This window comes from Bufo bufo, chromosome 1 (genome assembly GCF_905171765.1).
Source record: "Bufo bufo chromosome 1, aBufBuf1.1, whole genome shotgun sequence".
Taxonomy (NCBI): domain Eukaryota; kingdom Metazoa; phylum Chordata; class Amphibia; order Anura; family Bufonidae; genus Bufo; species Bufo bufo.
In genome coordinates this window covers 63388907-63408094 of record NC_053389.1, presented here as the reverse complement: position 1 = coordinate 63408094, position 19188 = coordinate 63388907, and the positions used below count along the sequence as shown (strand labels likewise).

Below are 19188 nucleotides of genomic sequence, written 5' to 3'. Positions count from 1 at the left end.
TTGTATCTGGCAAACTGCAGTCGGCAAGAGTGCAAAGGCAGGTCCCAAAAGGGAGTGATGCCTAAGGCCGTACCTACTTCAGAGAAGCAGGACATACCCTATAATCCAGCAGGAGGTCCACCTAGTGAAAGGGGAACATGCACAGGGTTATCCTAGCATTAAGTGAGTGTGCAATAATACACCCAACACTGATTTAGCGAGAGTGCTACTACTCTGCCAATGAAGGGGGACATGTACAAGTCCAGTACAGCCATACAAGGACAGCCGTGAATCTCATGAGCGTGCCAATTTCTGCCCATGGAACAAGGGGTGGTCACGCACAAGTCCAGCACCATATCCAATGGGAGTGCAAGCGTTCCACCCATGTTAGAGGGCCATGCTCATGGCCAGCAAGGTATCCGGTGAGAGTGTAGCATGCCGCCCAGAAAAAAGGGGGGGTAATGCACATGGCCAGCATCTCATCCAGGGAGAGTGCGTGCACCCGCCATGTATGGGAGTCATACACATGGCCAGCAACGTACTGGTGAGAGACAAACACAGTCAGTGAGAATGTGTGTATGTCACCTGAGGAAGGAAGGCATGCCCATGGCAGGCAGCGAATCCAGCGAGAGTGCGTACACCGCCCACGGAATAGGGGTCATGCATATGGCTGACAGCGGATCCTGCGAGAGTGCAAGCACCCCGCCATGTATGGGGTACTTACACATGGCCAGCAACGTACCTGCGAGAAAACAACCACAGACAGAGGGATGTATTTATGCTGCCTGAGTCATGCCTATGGCCGGCAGCGGAACCAGTGAGAGTGCAGCATAGTAACATAGTACATAAGTTCATCATAGCCCATCAGAGAGAGTGCAGCGTTCCGCCTATGGAAGGGGGTCGTGCACATAGCCAGTACCGAATCCGGTGAGAGTGCAGTATTCCGCCTAAAAAGGGGGGTCATGCACACGATCGGCAACAGATCCAGTGAGTGTAGCGTTCCGCCTAAGAAGGGGGTCACGCACATGGCCGACAGCGAATCCAGTGAGAGCGCTGCGTTCCGCCCATGGAAGGGGGTCACGCACATGGCCGGCAGCAAATCCATAGAGAGTGCAGCATTCCGCCTAGGAAGGGGGTCATGCACATGGCCAGCACCGTATCCGGTGAAGGTGCAGCATTCCGCCTAAAAGGGGGTCATGCACATGGCCAGCCGGCAGCCAGGGAGAGTGCAGTATCCAGCCTAGGAGGGGGGGGATGCACATGGCAGGCACCATAACTGGAGAGATGATGAATGCTGCCAACGGAAGGGCCGCATGCACTTGGCCAGCGCCGTATCCTGGAAGAGGGCAGGAAAACTGCCTAAAAGGGGAAATGCCCTAGCACCGACGCAGGTTGGGAGCGCAACACTATGCCGCCTGTGGAAAGAGGGCATGCAGACATGCAGCACTACTGATGAGGCTGCAGCGTCCTGCGCAGTCCAATAGAAATCTGTTATTATATATATATATATTATATATATATATTTTTTTTTTTTTTATTAAAAACACAGCCTCTCTGAGGCTAAAGGGGGCCACCATATAGGGGCACAGATAGTCAGGAAAAAGGGGGGGGCCAGCCATACAGGCCCATTGGGAGCCGGCCTGTACCCAAAAGGGTTAACTGGAGGGCGGCGCTGCGATCCCCTGGGGGCGGAGGAACCTCCCGGCGGGAAAAATTCGCGCCTGGAGAAGTTCCCGCCCCCTCCACCAGAGGCCGGAATTTTGCGGCCTAGCAGGCCGTGAGGCCGGGGTCTAAATTTGCGGCGCCCGGCATGTACCGCCGGAACCTGAGGCGGAGTGGCGCATCAAACCGGCCGCGGGTGCCCACCCCGCGGGCCGGTCGGAATTGCGGCCCAGCAGGCCGCGAAGCCTGGGCCACAATTTGCGGAGCCCCACCGACAGGCACCGACGGTCGGCCGGGGCCTGCTGAAGTCAAGCCCAAAGCCGGCCGCGGGAGCCCACCCCGCCGGCCGGAATGGCGGCTTGCCGGCCGCGGGAGCCCACCCCGCCGGCCGGAAGAGTCAGGGGCCCGGAATAGCGGCTTGCCGGCCGCGGGAGCCCACCCCGCCGGCCGGAAGAGTCAGGGGCCCGGAATGGCGGCTTGCCGGCCGCGGGAGCCCACCCCGCCGGCCGGAAGAGTCAGGGGCTCGGAATGGCGGCTTGCCGGCCGCGGAGCCTGGGCTAAGATTTTTGCGGCGCCCGGTCGCACCAGAGTACCAATGTCGGCCGGAGGCGAGGCCTCACTCCACAGCCGTCAGGCAGGCCTTGAGCAACACTCCGGTAGGAGATGGGGGGGGACCCAGAGACCGGGTGCCTGTGGTAGAAATAAACTATGTTGCCGCTTCTGTAGCTGGCTGTGGAGACAGCCACTGGCTGCATGTCTATGGGAGCCAGGCAGGGGGGGGGGGGGGACTAAGGCAGAAGGAGATTGCCGCTCTGCAGGTGCCAGCATAGATCCAGCAGGGGACTAGAGGCCCAGTATGGGGGTCAGGCACGCAGGAGACCGGGGGGGACGGGGACGTAGGGCTGGAGAAGCCTCTCTCTTACCACAGCCGTCTTCACCCTCGGTCCATTCCAGCAGGGTCGCCCCTTCAGCTACTGGCACCGTAGTGGCAGGACGCTGGAAGAGGGACTTGGCGTGCGGGCGACCCTTGGGCTGGCGGGATGCAGGGGAGCTAGGCTGCCCTGATCCACCTTGCCTTCTGTGGGGGAGGCAGCAGTGCGGGTGACCGGCACTGGCGCAGCTCAACCCCGGGAGAACAGAGAGGTCTAGTGCGACTCTGTTATCCCTGATGATCTGGAACAAAAAGAAAATAAAAAAGTAAAAATCTAAAATTTAAACAAGGAGAATACAGCCCTGCAGAGCAGGGAGTGTCTTGCCTCCTTGGACACTAAGCAAAAAACTGGCAGTCTCTCTCTCCAGGCTGAGGGTATAGCTGTGGAGGAGGGGCTTAACAGCTTTCACTTAGTGTCACGCCTCCTAGGGAGATGAGCTATACCCAAGGTCTTCTGTGTCCCCCAAGGAAACTGGGCGAGAAATATATTTTATATGGTAACAATAAAAAATGTAATACCTACCTAATCTATTTAATATTGTACTACAACTCATTCAAACCTATAGTGGGGATGGGGGGGGGCCCAATTCAAAGTTTGCCCTGGTGCCCATAGAACTAGTTCCGCCACTGATGGTAACAATCAGTTGGCAATTCATTCTAGTAGGAATAATAGAAGGAGGGAATAATAGAGTCATAAGAATAGATTATTACATAAGAAATGAAAGTAATTACTAAACTAGACGTCAGGAGAGGGGACAGGTCCTCGTTAAAAGGAGTATGGCGAGTATATGCGATCGAGAGACTTCACGTCCAGGCGCGACTACCTCTTCACTTCCTGGCCCCGTCAGTCAGTGGTGAGGATGTGGCATGAAGGCATGTTATAAAACATCAATTTTCTAAAGAAGGCGGTTAGCTAGGAAGATTGTCCAGCGCACGTGTCGGGTGACACTGTTTTATTGTGACGTATCTGATGACAGAACCAATTTGGGACGTAGAAGGTATACCGCTAGGATATGCCATCAATGTCAGATAGGTGCAGGTCATACTTCTAGAGAACAGAGCCCCCAAAGTGAAGGAGAACACACTGCGCATGCACGGCATGCTCTCCATTCACCAGTATGGGAGTTCCAAAAATAGCCAAGCGCTGGTTCATCTGTTTTTGGAAGTCCCATAGTGACAAAGGGAAGATGGACACGCAGGCGTACCTGTTGTCTGTTCACTTTGGGAATCCCCTTCTATAGACAGGAGCTGGTCCCAGAATTGGGACCCACGCCTATCTGACATTGGAAGCATATCCTAGCAAGATGCCATTAAATGTCCCAGATGGGAATGCCCCTTTAAGGGTTCTGATAGGCACAGGGATTTCCCATCACCTCACCCCATCATGCTCCCTGCCGCTCCATTCATTCTCCATGGGACTGTCGAAGATAGCCGAGTACAGCACTTGTCTATCTCAATCAGTTTGTTATCTCCTATCCTCTGAATAGAGGATAACTTTAAATCTTGGAACAACCCCTTTAATGCCACCCTTTTGACATGTCAGCTGAGCCACTGAGACACTACACTGGCTTACACAGAAGGTAAATACTTCTGTCCCACGTCCCTACATAATGCTGTCAGCAGTTTAGCATGGTCAGAACTGCTGACAGACTCCCTTTAAGGCTACGGTCGCAGCAGTGCAACTTTTTTGGGCCGTCCGAAACCGAGCAGTTATGCAGGAAAGTGGCCGGATCACCACCGGACTCGGAGGTGACCTGTAGAATCCGGCAAAGCCAGATCTGGCGGAATCCGTCAGGGTGCTGTCTGCCAGAGCAGGCTGTCAGATCGGCTGACGCAGATGTGAATGTACCCTAAGAGACTTTGGGGGTCATTTATTAACCTTTATAGGCCTATATTAGGTGTATTTTAGACACAGATCTGCGTCTTTTCCCCACTCACGACAGGTCTAAAAAAAAAAAAGTGAACATGGTGTGGGCAGGGAAGGGCCGGCGGGCCCGTCTCATTCATCTTTTTCTACGTCTGGTTTAGGCGATGTAAGCCAGCTAAGGTGTTCTAAATCACCTAAAAGAAGGTCATAGGACTTAAAAATGGAGCAAGAGCATACCGAATGTTCCTCCAGAATTAATGGAAAATGGAGATGGAATTTCAGAATTTCACTTTTTTGGCAGATTTTCCATTTTAATCTATTTTTTGTCCACTAACAAAGCAAGGGTTAACAAAACTCAATATTTATGGCCCTGATTCTGTAGTTTACAGAAACACCCCATATGTGGTCGTAAACTGCTGTACGGGCACACGGCAGGGCGCAGAAGGAAAGGAACGCCATATGGTTTTTGAAAAGCGGATTTCACTGGGATAATCTTAAGCTGCCATGTCACATTTGAAGCCTCCCTGATGCACCCCTAGAGCAGAAACTTCAAACTACGGGATAAGGTGGCAGTTTTGTTGGTACTATTTTAGGGTACAGATGATTTTTGGTTGCTCTATATTACACTTTTTGTGAGGCAAGGTAACAAAAAATAGCTGTTTTGCCACCGTTTTTATTTTTTGTTATTTACAATGCTCATCTGACAGGTTAGATCATGTGGTATTTTTATAGCGCAGGTTCTCACGGACGCGACAATACCAAATATGACAACTTTTTTTGGTTGTCTCAGTTTTACATAATTAAGCATTTTTGAAAAAATATTTTTTTTAGTGTCTCCATATTCTGAAAGCCATATTTTTTTGTTTTTTTTTGGGCGACTGTTTTATGAAGGGTCTAATTTTTTTCGGTATGAGATGACGGTTTGATTGGTTCTATTTTAGGGTGCATATGACTTTTTGATCACTTGGTATTACACTTTTTGTAATGTAACTGGCTTTTTTTTACACTTTTTAATTTTTTTTTACAGTGTTCACCTGAGGGGTTAGGTCATGTGATATTTTTATACAGCAGGTTCTTTCGAACGCGGTGATACCCAATATGTATACTTTTTTTATGTTTTACACAATAACAGCATTTTTGAATAAAAAAAAATCATGTTGCAGTGTTTCCATAGTCTGAGAGCCATAGTTTTTTATTTTTTTTTGGGCAATTGTCTTAGGTAGGGTATCATTTTTTGCGGGATGAGATGTCGGTTTGATTGGTGATGTACGGTGATAAAAAAAATATGGCTTTTTTGACACCGGTTTTATTTTTATTTTTTTACGGTGTTCATCTGAGGGGTTAGGTCATGTGATATTTTTATACAGCAGGTTGTTATATTATGTATTGTACTGAATTGAGCTGTCAGCATCTTACACAGTAGGACGCTGACAGTTGCCTAGGAGACCCACCGCTCAGGCTGGATCTCCTGGGCTTCCGTAGCTGGAAGGCCCCAATGCCTGTGTAAGGCATCGGGACTGCCATGGCAACCATCGGGTTCCCGCCACCGCAGCGCGGAGACCCGATGGCTATAAGGAGAGGGAGCACAAACCTCCCATATGCTGCAGTCAGCGCTGACCGCGGCATATGAGGGGTTATTTCCACCGGCATCGGCGGCATCACCGATGCTGGTGGATGCAGCACGGATCCGGCTGTCACTAACAGCCGGATCCGTGATGCTGATAGCAGCAGCGCACATGGGGGGGAGAGGAAGGACCGCAGGACGAGAATGCTCTTCCTGGGGCGCAAAGTACCGGCCATTTAGGACGAGCAGTCTCGTCCTGGGTCGTTAAGCTGTTAAGAAAGCTGCCAAATCTTTTCATGACATAAAAAATTAATTGGAAATCTCTTTTTGTAAAACGGTAATGATGCCACGTGCTTGCATGTGACTAATGAGAGCCACCAAGAAACTTACAATTTTTCATCTTCAGGGGGCTGCGATGACATTCTGCAAGAAAAAAATAAATATTCACATTTAAAAGGGTACTGAGAATAATGCAACTAAGGGCTCATGCACAAGGCCGTATGTATTTTGCTGTCCGCAAAAAATACAGATGACGTCCATGTGCATTCTGTATTTTTTGGAATGGAACAGCCGGCCCCTAATAGAACAGTCCTATCCTTGTTCGTGGACAATGATAGGACATGTTCTATTTTTTTGCGGAATGGACATATGGAAACGGAATGCACACGGAGTAACTCCCGTTTTTTTTGTGGACCCATTGAAATGAATCGTTCCGCCTACGGTCTGCAAAAAAAACAACAGAACGGACACGGAAAGAAAATGAGTTTGTGTGCATGAGACTAAGTTAGACACTGTAGAGAAGGACGTGACCGTCTCTCAACAGGACAGCAATTGTAAAGTGAACCTGTCACTGGATTATAGAAACTAAACCTAGACACAAAGCTGAAACGGACAGCTTTCAAAGGGGAGTGTTTAGAAGTTATAACCAGGGGCGGACCGGCCGTTGACTCTACAGGGAGATTTCCCAGGGGGCCGCCTGAGCCCTTCTCATGTCCGCCAGCTCAGTACATAACAATGTGATACAGGTGAATACTGCAGCGAGGGTGGCAGTATTATGTGCTGCACTGCAGGGGCGGTATCTTGTGCTGCACTATGGTATTGCTGCTCCTCCTACTTCTATTATTTGAACCCACCTACAACATGGGGCCACTTTTATTTTTTCCAGGACCACTTTAAGTTCCCAGTCCACCTGCAGTGATGGCCAGTTCGCAGTGTTCGCCAGCGAACACATGGGAGCTGCCATCTTAACTCACAAAGTCTGGCGATGCACAGGTAAGTCCTTACCTGTGCACGAGCCGGTCTGAAACAAATGCGGTTAGCGGGAGCAGGCAGTTTCGAGAACAGCTGCCGGGGGCCTTCATCCGGCTGTTCTTTGAACTGCCTGCACCCGGAAACCGCATTTCATTTCAGACCGGCTCGCGCACAGGCATAGGTAAGGACTTACCTCTGATTCGCCGGACTTGTGAGTTAAGATGGGAGCTCGCATGTGTTCGCGGGTGAACACTGCGAACTGGTCATCACTCTCCACCTGTGGTTATAACACAGTGTACTGTATGTAAATACCATGAGAAGAGTCCAGTGAAGTACGGTGCGCTGGTCACGACTCCATCCACGCATGTGCCAGACACTGCTGGACTCTTCTCAGGACTCTGGTCACTGACATGCAAGAGGCTGTAGTAGAACTTATTTTCGTGATAGGTTTCCTATAACGGGAGGCCTGTCTCAAACGCTCAGTCTCAGGGAGCCCCAGAAAGGCATGCACCATTTGCAGATTCAACCAAACCCATGTGGCAGCAGTCATGGTATAGTAAGCCCACTATGTAAATGTGGGCACTACTCAAGGGTCAATTGGGTCACGTTGTTCTCCACCTCCTGTGGAACATGGTCACTGTATTTTATATTGCATTTTAGGTGAAGGTGAAGAAGGCAATGATGTGGTGAGAGGTCCTCTTCAAAAGGGTTTCCAACGGAGACTATTAGACTTATTGCCCACTGCATGGGGACAAGCACAGTGAGGTAGCTTTATTGAAACCAGTGTAAATTAGAATGTGGATGTCCATAATATCTGGTGATATTCCAGCTCTGACTTCCGAGGGACACTACGAAAAATTAAATTGGGAACCTGAATGGCTGCAATGGGCACCTCTACCAGCAGATAGGAGTTTAAAGGGGTATTCCCATCACATACAATAGGGGCCTATCGCTAGGATATGCCTTGTCTGATAGGTGGGGGTCCCACCTCTGGTACCCCCACCTACACTGAGAACGGAGCGGGGAAGAAATGTGGCTGGAGGACCCCAGATTTCCCAGGGTCCGTCCACCACCAGGCACTGCTACCATAGAAGTGAATGGGAGCGCACCGCGCACGCGCGGCCCCTGCTCGCATTCATTTCTATGGGGCATTGCTCCCTGCGTTTATTTTCCCACTCCGTTCTCATTGTAGCCTCATTGGACCCGCACCTATCAGACAATGGGGGCATATCCTAGCGATATGTCCCCATTGTCTGAGATGACAAAACCTCTAATATATCAGCATCTAAAGATGGCGGCTGGAACAGACACTTGACAGGAGATTTGGGGTTGGTCGGGACAACACCAGAGAGAAAAGATAAAAAAAAACAAAAAAAAAAAAAACAGAATAGCTTCACTTACAAAACCTCCTCAATTTTCTGTAATATTGGCTCCGCGCAGAGCCTCTCTTTCTCCAGGGTGTTGCGTTCTCGCGCCCGTTCTGCATCCAGTTTGGCCAACTCACTTTCCGCCAAGGTCAAACCCATGTTGCGCTTTTGCCTGGAAGTCGGAAATCAAAGACAGTTTCAGAAGGAGGTTATTAAGGAACCTGATCTCTTTTTCTTCGGCGGTCAATAAACAGTAAAAAGCTAAAATTTACCTGAAGTCCTCTAAAAGTTTCTGTACGTCAGGACACATCTTCTCCACCATGGTGTGGACATACTGCCGGAGTAAATCTTCCGGTATGAACTCTGGACGCCTTTTTTCTGCAGTCAACGATGAAAACAATTGGTTATACACAACTGCGGGGCTTATGGAGGAAGGGGTTAATGCAGATCTGGTCCCGTGCTATCGTGTAGAGGCGATGCACCAGAAATAGACCAATTATTTTATATAATCACCTTTCTAAAAGGTCAGGGTTAATGCATGCAGATGTATTCCAGTAATCAAGTCCAAACCTTGATTACAGACAATTTCATAAGCCAGTTTAAGAGGGGTTGTCCACGCAGGATAGGCCACTGATATGTGAACGGCAGGGGGCAGACATCCCATACCCCGCCGATCAGCTGCTCCATAGTAGCTCTAGCTCCAGACCTACACAGCTGTGTCCATTGTGCAGTGGAGGAAGCTGGCTACGGCAGCGCTGCTCCCATTAAAGTCAATGTAAGCAGTGCTGCAGTTACCTGCACCGGGCACTACACAATGGACAGGGCTGCGACGTTCCGGAGTCAGAGCTACTATGAAACAGCGGATCAGCAGGGGTGCGGAGTGGTAGTAAAGGAGCGGACAACTCAATTAAAAGGGGTATTCTGGTTTCACAAAATGAATGGCCTATCCTCAGGACAGGCCATCAATATTAGATTGTAGGCGGGGGGTCTAATTGTGGCGGACCTGACAGATCAGCTGTTCGCAGCGCTGGACATAATAGCAGCAAAGCAGGTTGGGACGGAGCCGCCATTACCCTGCAGCACTGCTACTACGTGGACGGCATGCAGGTAACAACTGAGGAGGCTGCAGAGCGCTCAAACAGCTGTTTGTCGGGTATCTGATATTGATGGCCTATGAGGAGGATAGCCATTGATATTCTGACGCTGTAATACCCTTTCAATGTGTACTTAAAGGGAACATGGTGTCTGACCTGCAGTCAGCGGGTTATAGAGCAGGAGGAGCTGAGCAGATTGATATATTAGTTTTACGGGAAAAGATTCAGTATAACTTGTATTTTATATATTTATATCTGTGTTCATCCTGAGCTTTGTAGTCCAGGAGGCGGAGCTATAAGTGATTGACAGCCTTCCCTCAATGACCGTGTACACAGAGAGAACTGTCAATCACTGATAGGACCGCCTCCTGGACGTCAAAGCCCAGATTTAAATCAGGAATTTAAGTCAATGACTTAATCTTTTCCCATAAAACTCTGTGTCAATCTGCTCAGCTCCTCCTGCTCTATAATAGGCTGCATTCTCAAAGTGACCGGTTCCCTTTAACATGGGAGATGCTCCGATAACAGAGCTAGGGACTTGAATACTGCACAGATTCTCTGCAGCTCTGCTTCCGAATCACATATACCTAAACGGCTATTAAATTCTCCATTATGCGAGTATAAATCTGCCGAAGGTGTGTACGAGACGCCTCTCCTTCCCCTGTGATAAGTCAAACTGCAAAAAGTGTCCCCTGCCTTGAGGATTCAGTACGACCATGTGTTAAAAGAAAAAAGTTGTCTATTCCCTTAGATGAGATCTACATATTAACATATTCCAAGGTTTTGTCCTATGTGACCAGGACTAGCTCAAGCACGAAGGGCATCTGTCAGCAGATTTGTATAGTGGAAAGTTTTGACACTTTCTGATATACATCGTGCACCAATTCATCACCGTTCTCAAGATCTCTGCTTGCTGTTGGCATCTGTCTGCAGATTTGTCCCTATGACACTGGCTGACCTGTTACATGTGCGCTTGGCAGCTGAAGGCATCTGTGTTGGTCCCATGTTCCTATGTGCCCGCATTGCTGAGACAAATGAGGTTTTCTTATATGCAAATGAGCCTCTAGTAGCAACGAAGGCGTTACCGTTACACCTAGAGGCTCCTCTCTCTCTGCAGCTGCCGATCCCTTTGCATTTTGATTGACAGGACCAGGTGTGATGTTTACACTGCCTGGTTCTAACTTCTCCTAAAGTCAAAGTGCAGAGAGAGCAGAGCTTCTAGGTGTAATGGTAACGCCCCCGTTGCTCCTAGAGGCTCATTTACATATATTAAAACATAATTTTTCTCAGCAATGCGGGAACATATGAACATGGGACCAACACAGATGCCTTCAGCTGCCAAGAGCACATGTAACAGGTCAGCCAGTGTCATAGGTATAAAACTGCTGACAGATGCCCTTCAAGAAGTAAACATCGTGCTAACAACATGCAGATATTTTGAAAACGGTGCTGAATTGGTGCACAATGTATATCAGAAAGTGGCAAAACTTTCCACTACGCAATGGAATCATTTCTATATATTGCACTAGCTTACCTAGTTCACCGGCAAGGTCTTCTGGAACAGAAACTCGAAGGTGCTGGAAGAATAACATTCAGAGCCTCAGTATCCACCATATACATAGGGAACCTCAAATGTATCAAAGGCAATTATTGGGGAAAAGACAAGATGGCAGCATGAAATTCAGCTGTACACAGTCACAGATCCATTAATGAGCTGCTTGGCATGTGCACACCACACAATACTGGAAATGTGCTAATGCCATCAAATACCATGTAGACAACATACCGACCGTCGTGTATTCAGGAGATCCAAACTGGTAATCTGCAGGCCAGCAGGGGCCGAAAGGCTAATGGAAAAATACAGCTCCTGAATGATATTTTACTATAAAACCTCTATGTGGGGGTTCCCGTAGTGACACACAGAATACGGAGAGTTAAAGGGGTTGTCCGTGTTCAGAGCTTAACCCGGACACGACCCGATCTGCACTCATTTTATGCTCCCCCTTGCCCTGTGATGAATCGCGTTGGGACCGGGCTGTTTGTCTACCTTTCGACGCTTCCGCCTAGCAGTAGTCCCAACGACATCACCAGCCCTAATGGGCGGTCTTTAGCGCTGCCCTTGCCTGTAAAAACAGGCTAGGGCAGCACTAAAGACCGCCCCATTAGTGCCAGTGACGTCACCGGGAACACTGCTAGGAGGAAGGCTCCGCCTAGCTTACCCATTGAGAGCCAGGTACGTCACCGGATCTCAAGAAAATTCCTGGATCGCACAGGCAAGAGGGAGCATCAGAGTTTAAGAAAGTTCTGATGCGCCACTCATTCATGGTGAATGAGAGCAGAACGGGTTGTGTCCAGGTTCAGCTCTGAACCTGGACAACCCCTTTAAATATGGGTACAATACGCCCATAAAGTCAGCCATAACTATCGGCAGAAATGTGTCTGCATTTTGGATGCCACAAAAATCCACTTTAAAAACCACCTTATCTGTATTTATGCTGCGCTTCCTTCCAGCAAAGGGCTCAAAAACGTAAATTACATTAAGGCAAGAGTAGGCAACCTCCGGCACTCCAGCTGTTGTCAAACTACAACTCCCAGCATGCACACATGCTCTGCTCATAGAAATGAACGGAGCATGCTGGGAATTGTAGCTTCACAACAGCGGGAGTGCCGGAGGTTGCTGACCCCTGCATTATAGATTTGTGTCCGTATCCATTCATTTCAACGGGGCTGCAAAAAACCGCACTTCTGTTCCGAGGCCCCGCAAAAAAAAAAATAGAACATGTCCTATTCTTGTTAGTTTTTGCAGATCACAGGGCTGGCCGCTCCGTTCCACAAAATGCGGAAAGCAAGTGGCCGGTATCTGTGTTTTATGGATCTGCAATTTGTGGACCGCAAAATGGCTACGGTCGTCTGAATGAGCCCTAATTATAAAATTGCGTTACAATGTGTGTATTCCCTTTCTGGAAGGAAACATAGCATAAAGATAGATACATTGCCGCCAAAAAACAACTTTTTTGATGCTTTTTTTTTTTTTTTTTGGGGTTCATCCAACGGATAACTGTAATGGTCTCCTGGTTGGATGGCACAGCTGACACTCAAAGAAGAGGAGAAAGGGTGTGGATGCAGCTCAATGCAGAGAAGACCTCATAGTGAAGCCTCCAGGACGTTTAATTAAAGGGCTTGTGCCGTGAAAAATATTCTACGGTTTTCAAACCAGCACCTGGATCTGAACACTTTTGTAATTGCATGGAATTAAAAATTTTGTATAGCCAGCGAGTTATTTAAATGGATCTGTATAGCGCCACCTGCTGTTTGTTCTTTTTCTTTCTTTCTAAGGTGGTCGCACACGCTCAGTTTAAATCTTCATCTGCCACCAGCCATATCTTCTGTTAGAGAAGCTGTGGCAGTTGCAGGTACCTCACATGGGTCCAGCGATCTCCCCATTCATTGCCCCAATTGCTCTGCCAGGTTTACGTCAGGCCTCAGGGGATGCGTCAGCTGTCCATCACGACCATATATATTTTGATGTCAGAAAACCATGGACTTGCAAAATACAGAAACTGGCCTTGTGCATCCCGCACTTTGCTTGGTCCCTACTATAGAAATGCTTATTCTTGTCCGCAAAACGGACAGGAATAGGACATATTCTGTAACTTGCGGAATGGCCGCATGGATGTAGACCGCACACGGATGACATCTGTGTGCAGTCCTCATTTTTGCGGTCCAATGGAAATGAATTGGTCTGTGTCCTAACCGCAAAAATGCAGGTCAGATGAGGACCAGAAATACGGTCGTGTGCATGAGGCCTTTGGTTAGCTTTGATAAAATCAACTGCAACCAGAGCAGAGAATGCAGTCTGTCCCACGGTGGTGGCACTGTGGTGAGGAAGAACTGAAGGCACTGGGGGGAACTGATGCACTTGGGCTGATCGCACAGGGGGAAAGGGTGTTGGGGACCGATTTATTTTTATAAAGGAAAACAGTCTATTTATTCATGTTTTCTTATTAGATTATTTTTTGTGATTAATCGAGTAATCGATAGAATACTCGATTTCTAAAATAATCGTTTACTGCAGCGCTACTCCCCATTCACTTCTCCAATTCCTCTGCTAGATTATCTTCAGCCTGGCAGCTCAGGCAGCGTGTCCTCTCTGCTGCAGCTCTCTCCCTGTAACTGCCACAGCTTCTAACACATGGCTGGTGGCAGATGAAGATTAAGGGTCCATTCACACAAAACATCGACACCGGCAATGTGCGTTCCGCATTTTGCGGACCGCACATCACCGGCACTAATAGAATATGCCTATTCTTGTCCGCAATTGCGGACAAGAATAGGACATGTTCTATTTTTTTTTTCGGGAACAGAATTGCGGACCCGGAAGTGCGGATCCGCAATTCCAGATCCGGGCTGCACATTGTGCGGCCCCATAGAAATTAATGGGTCCGCAATTCCGTTCCGCAAAATGCGGAACAGAATTGCGGTTGTGTGAATGGACCCTTAAACTGAGCAAGTTCGACCAGCTCAGTGAGACTGACAAAAAAAATAAAAAATAAGGAAAAGAATAAACAGCAGGTGGCGCTATACAGATACATTTTATTGAATCGCTCACTGTCTATACTGAATCTTTAATTACCTGCAAGTACAAAAGTATTAAGATCCAGGTGCTGATATGAAAAACATAGAATAATTAGATACCATTTTTAACTTCATTAGTACAGACAATATTAAATAACGAATTGCTAGTTAAAATAATTAGCATTTCTGCTCTCACCGCTGTCCGCTCTAGGAAGCACTGATAGAATTCAAGAAATACTCTCCGGGTCTCCTTTGGGTTGGTTTGCTGATAGAGGTCTCCATATAAGTAGCAGAGCTGTGGAAATATAAGACAGGGCTTCTTGTAAAAGTATGAAAAGGAAGGGAGAAATATATCAAGAATTCTGTTATACGTGTCCTCGGAGATCGGCTATTTCCCTCCTCCTGAGAATCCTGTGTCTGGCGGTGGGACAACTGGCTGAAGCAGGTGCCCCCCCCCCCCCACCTGCATCAGGAGTCCACGCCAGCCGTCACCTGACATCCAAAGGAGCAGTTCATCCTGGCACAGACGGGGCAGTACAGGGCGAGTGTACAGGGGGTCTACTAAACACCAATACAGGTCTTTTACCAGAGAAATGGCCATGTTGATTGGCTGGATCCATTGGAGCCTTTGTATGTGGAGTCTACAATGGACCAGGATAGACCACTATGTTGAAAATATCCTGACGCCATAGTACCTTGAGGGATCACTGTATAGGCTTATTGACATTTTTGCTAATTCTTCTAAATATTCAGGCCGCAGTGCACGGATAAAACAAATATTCTGCTGCTACCTAGAAAACCGTCTTCATGCTACTGAAACCGTTGTGTATCAGATTTAAAGGGAGTCCGTCAGCAGGAAATGTACTGATAAGACCAGCACCATGCCTTGCAGGACTAGCTCAGCTGAATTTAGTGATATCTTTCACTTAGCGATCTGTTGCTTCATTCTGAAGAAAATGCACTTTAAATCCATATGCAAATGAGCAGTTAAGTGCACTGAGGGCGGTCCCAAGACACTCTGTGCACACTGCCTCCTCCTGCTTCCTCTGCCAGCCCCTCCCTCTCCTTGATTGACAGGACCAGGCAAGATGACTATGCAGGAACTTGGATCGGTCAATCAAGGAGAGGGAGGGGCTGGTAGTGGAAGAAGGAGGAACAAAAGAGTGCACATATTTGCTTGGGCCTGCCCTCAAAGCACTAAAATGCTCATATGCATATGGATTCAAAGTATTTTCCATACAGAATTAAGCAACGGATCGCTATGGGAAAGGTATCATTACATTCAACGGAGATAGCCCGACATGGGATTGTGCTAGGGTTTACCAGTGAATTTCTTGGTGAGAAAATCCGTGTTTGCTGGTAACACAATTCTAACTCCAGGCAACAACTGAAAATTCAGCTTTACGCCAAATTATGCTCCAATGATTAAAGGGTTTCTATCACCTCGTTTGACATAATTAGCTATCAGACACTAGCGATCCGCTAGTATCTGCTCTACCAAACTATGCTATTATAATACCTTTGTGTGCAGCCGTTTGCCTAAAAAAGAACTTTTATTGATATGCTAATGAGCCGCTAGGTGCGATCCTCCCTCTGAGCCAGCGGACGAATTCTCGCGCCTGCGCCGTGCGCGTCTGTATTCTGCGCAGGCGCAGTGAATGTCTGACCGCTCAATGCACAGACATCTCCACTGCGCCTGCGCCGATGACCGAGATGTCTGTGCAGGCAGCGGTCAGACATTCACTGCGCCTGCGCCGAATACAGACGCGCACGGCGCAGGCGCGAGAATTCGACCACTGGCTCAGATGGAGGATGGCATTCAAGAGGAGATGGGCGGGCTGGAGGGACGAGCGGCATACAATGTGAGTAGACCGAGCCTCTAGGTCCTGAAAAGACGCCCCCATAGCACCTAGAGGCTCATTAGCATATTAATAACAGTTCGTTTTTTAGGCAAACGGCTGCACACAAAGGTATTATAATAGCATAGTTTGGAAGAGCAGACACTAGCGGATCGCTAGTGTCTGATAGCTAATTATGTCAAACGAGGTGATAGAAACCCTTTAAGGCGGTATCCGGATCTTAGAAACCTATAGCATTTGCACCTCAGGGACCAGCATCCAGTTGGAGAAAGCATGGAGAGGTGGCCTCAGGGCACAGTTCACTCCATTGGCTTTTGTGGGAGTTAGCCAAGCAGGCGTCCGCGGATATTTCTGTGACTCCCATAAAAGTGAACACATGCAGGCCCACCAATCCACCCAATCTCTGTCTGCAAGGGATGGCCAGCGCCTCAACAGGCAGAAAGGAGGTTGTGGAACCCCCATTATGGAGAGAGGTGTGGGTCCCAGAGGTGGGACCTGCGTCCATGAGACATTTTTGGCATATGCTGTAGGATACCCCTTTAATTCATGAGCCACACGAGAAGCAGCATAGAAAATACTAGAAGTGTGGTCAGCGGTAGGCAATGACAATATGATAATGGAGCCGCGCTGTCATGAGCCTCCCGGGGAGGTGTACGGCAGGTTCTCCACAGAGTCCGAAAGTCTCATCAATATTAGCAGAGGGGATCAAAAGGGTAAATGCAAAGCAAGATATCTTATCATTATTAGATTACGGAAAAGCGGCTTTGCAAATGGATCTCCACTTTCTCACTCTGTTCCGTGTATTGGCTACTTATACCTTAACCAGACTGCTTGAAGGTTCAGGGGTTAATGAGCACGGTTACGCTGGCTCATCACACCAGACGTGGTTAGAATACAAATAATGAAAAATTAAGATCTCACCGCCGCAGCAACTGTAATGACGATATATTAATCAAAGTTGGGACATGACTGTACAGAATTATGCTTCTCATGTCTTCAGATACCTACCAAAGGTGCAGGGTCAAACTGGGAAACTACATAGAATAAGAAAACGGCGAGGTGGGCAGGGTGAGACTTCAAGAGGTCCATACTTTGGAAGCAGCTACACTGGTCAGCCACCTGCTGGAAGAAGAGTAGAAAATAAAGGGCAAAATTCACTAAGGCGATGGCATCTAGACCTTGTGGTCAACGGGACCAAAATTTGGTGCATATATGGTACATCAAGGCGTACGCCTAAAAGGTTTGGTCATCAATCTCTGATTGGTGGAGGTCCAACACCCGGCACCCGCACTGATCAGCAGCGCTGTACCCTGTATAGAGGGTGTTCTTGGTACTGCAGCTCTGCTGTTCACTTGACTGGGTGTACGTAGTCGACTTGACCGATGAACGTGGCGTTACTGGCGTAAGAAGAGGCTGCAGCAGTCACAGGAACCCTGCGCAGCCTCGTCAAACAGCTGATTAGCAGGTTTCGGGAGTCGGACCCCGCCAGTCAGATGTTGATGGGTAGTTTAGGTCACTAATATGTGAATCCCAGAAAATCCTTTTAATGATAGGATAGGTCATCGATATCTGACCGGTGGAGGTCTGAATCCCAGCACCCCCCAATTAAAGAGGCGATGAGGCGAGCCCTGCGGTCTCCTCCTAGACCAGTGACATTACGTTTATCGGTCACATGGCCTTTGTACAGTTCAGGGAATGAGCTAAGACATCGTCACTATAATGTATGGTCAGGCCCGAGTGCTGCAGCCCTGTCAATGTCAAATTCCCAGAAAACCCCTTTAAACCGTCCTTGCAGTTTAATTACCTGCTCTGGGTCAGCAACAAAGTCTTCATCCTCAGCGCCAATAATACTATGTGCAAAGCGAGCCGAGGGGCTTCCCATGCTGGACTGAGAGTCCTCGAGAAAGGAAGACAAGACGGCAAATAAGTAAACAGGCGAAACCACAATTACTCGTCAGAAGGTCCTACAAAAAACACCCTTAAAGGGAGGTAGGTCAGTGGCCCGAACAAGTGATCTACAGACACAGTGTTCTGGCTTCTGAGCCAATAGATTAAAGTGGAAACCTCTTTGTGAAGTTGGAAGGTTTGAACTGTGAATGAAACATTACATTTCGTGTACATTTTCCTTAGAAATCTGAGAGGTTTCTGCAATTACTTCCTAGATGCAGTTAGAAGACATTTTGCTAAAATACATAAGAAACGTCAAAGTTCAATAATGGGATTTTGCAAACCCTAAACCTCAAGCTGAAAAAAAAATAATAATAAAGCGTAGAACACACACACTGTAGACCAGGCATGCTCAGCCTGCGGGCCTCCAGCTGTTGTAAAACTACAACTCCCACAAAGCTCTGCTGTAGGCTGTCCGAGAATGCTGGGAGTTGTAGTTTTGCAACAGCTGGAGGGCCGCAGGTTGAGCATGCCTGCTGTAGACCATCTTGAAAGCACCCAATTTTCAATAGCATGGGAACATGTACTTAAAGGGGGTATTCCCATCACAGACAAATCGGGACATATCGCTAGGATATGCCCCCCCTTATCTGATAGTTGCGGATCCCACCACTGGGACCCCCACCCACACTGAGAACGGAGAGGGGAGAGGGGAGAGTGATGGCTGAGAACCCCGGGTCCGGCCACAGCCAAGTGCTCTCCCCATAGTAGTGAATGGGAGCGCATCGCGCTTGCGCGGCCACCGCTCCCATTCTTTTCCATAGGGCCAAGGAAAATAGTCGAGCTAGCGCTCGGCTGTTCTCGGTGGCCCCATAGAAATTAATGGAGGGCGGCTGCGCAAGCGCCCTCCACCACCTTTCCCCGCTCCATTCTCGGCGTAGGTGGGACCTATCAGACAATGGCGGCATATCCTAGCAATATGCCACCATTGTCTGTGATGGGAATACCCCGTTTAAACCCCTTTATAGAAGAACTGTCCCCTTTCCTGACATGTCTGTTTTAGCAACTACTTGCATTTCCCATGCAATTCCTTTATTATTCCGGCTAGAAGGTAAGAATGAAGAGTCAGCCGGTTGCTATAAAGTTCCAGGT

At 48.3% G+C, this 19188-nt stretch overlaps 1 protein-coding gene across 3 annotated transcripts in view; it reads right to left on the bottom strand.

The window, feature by feature from the left end:
- ARHGEF12 (Rho guanine nucleotide exchange factor 12) overlaps positions 1-19188 on the bottom strand; it is a 216531-nt gene that overhangs the window by 105600 nt on the left and 91743 nt on the right. For 2 of the 3 annotated variants that reach the window (XM_040425180.1, XM_040425196.1), the window contains 7 exons: positions 17954-18046; positions 17158-17271; positions 14487-14585; positions 11250-11292; positions 8894-8999; positions 8656-8793; positions 6394-6426 (listed from right to left, as the gene is read on the bottom strand). In XM_040425180.1, coding sequence (XP_040281114.1) covers positions 6394-6426; positions 8656-8793; positions 8894-8999; positions 11250-11292; positions 14487-14585; positions 17158-17271; positions 17954-18046 — 626 coding nt within the window. The remainder of the gene's footprint in view (positions 1-6393; positions 6427-8655; positions 8794-8893; positions 9000-11249; positions 11293-14486; positions 14586-17157; positions 17272-17953; positions 18047-19188) is intronic. The other variant, XM_040425188.1, reaches the window with a different exon arrangement.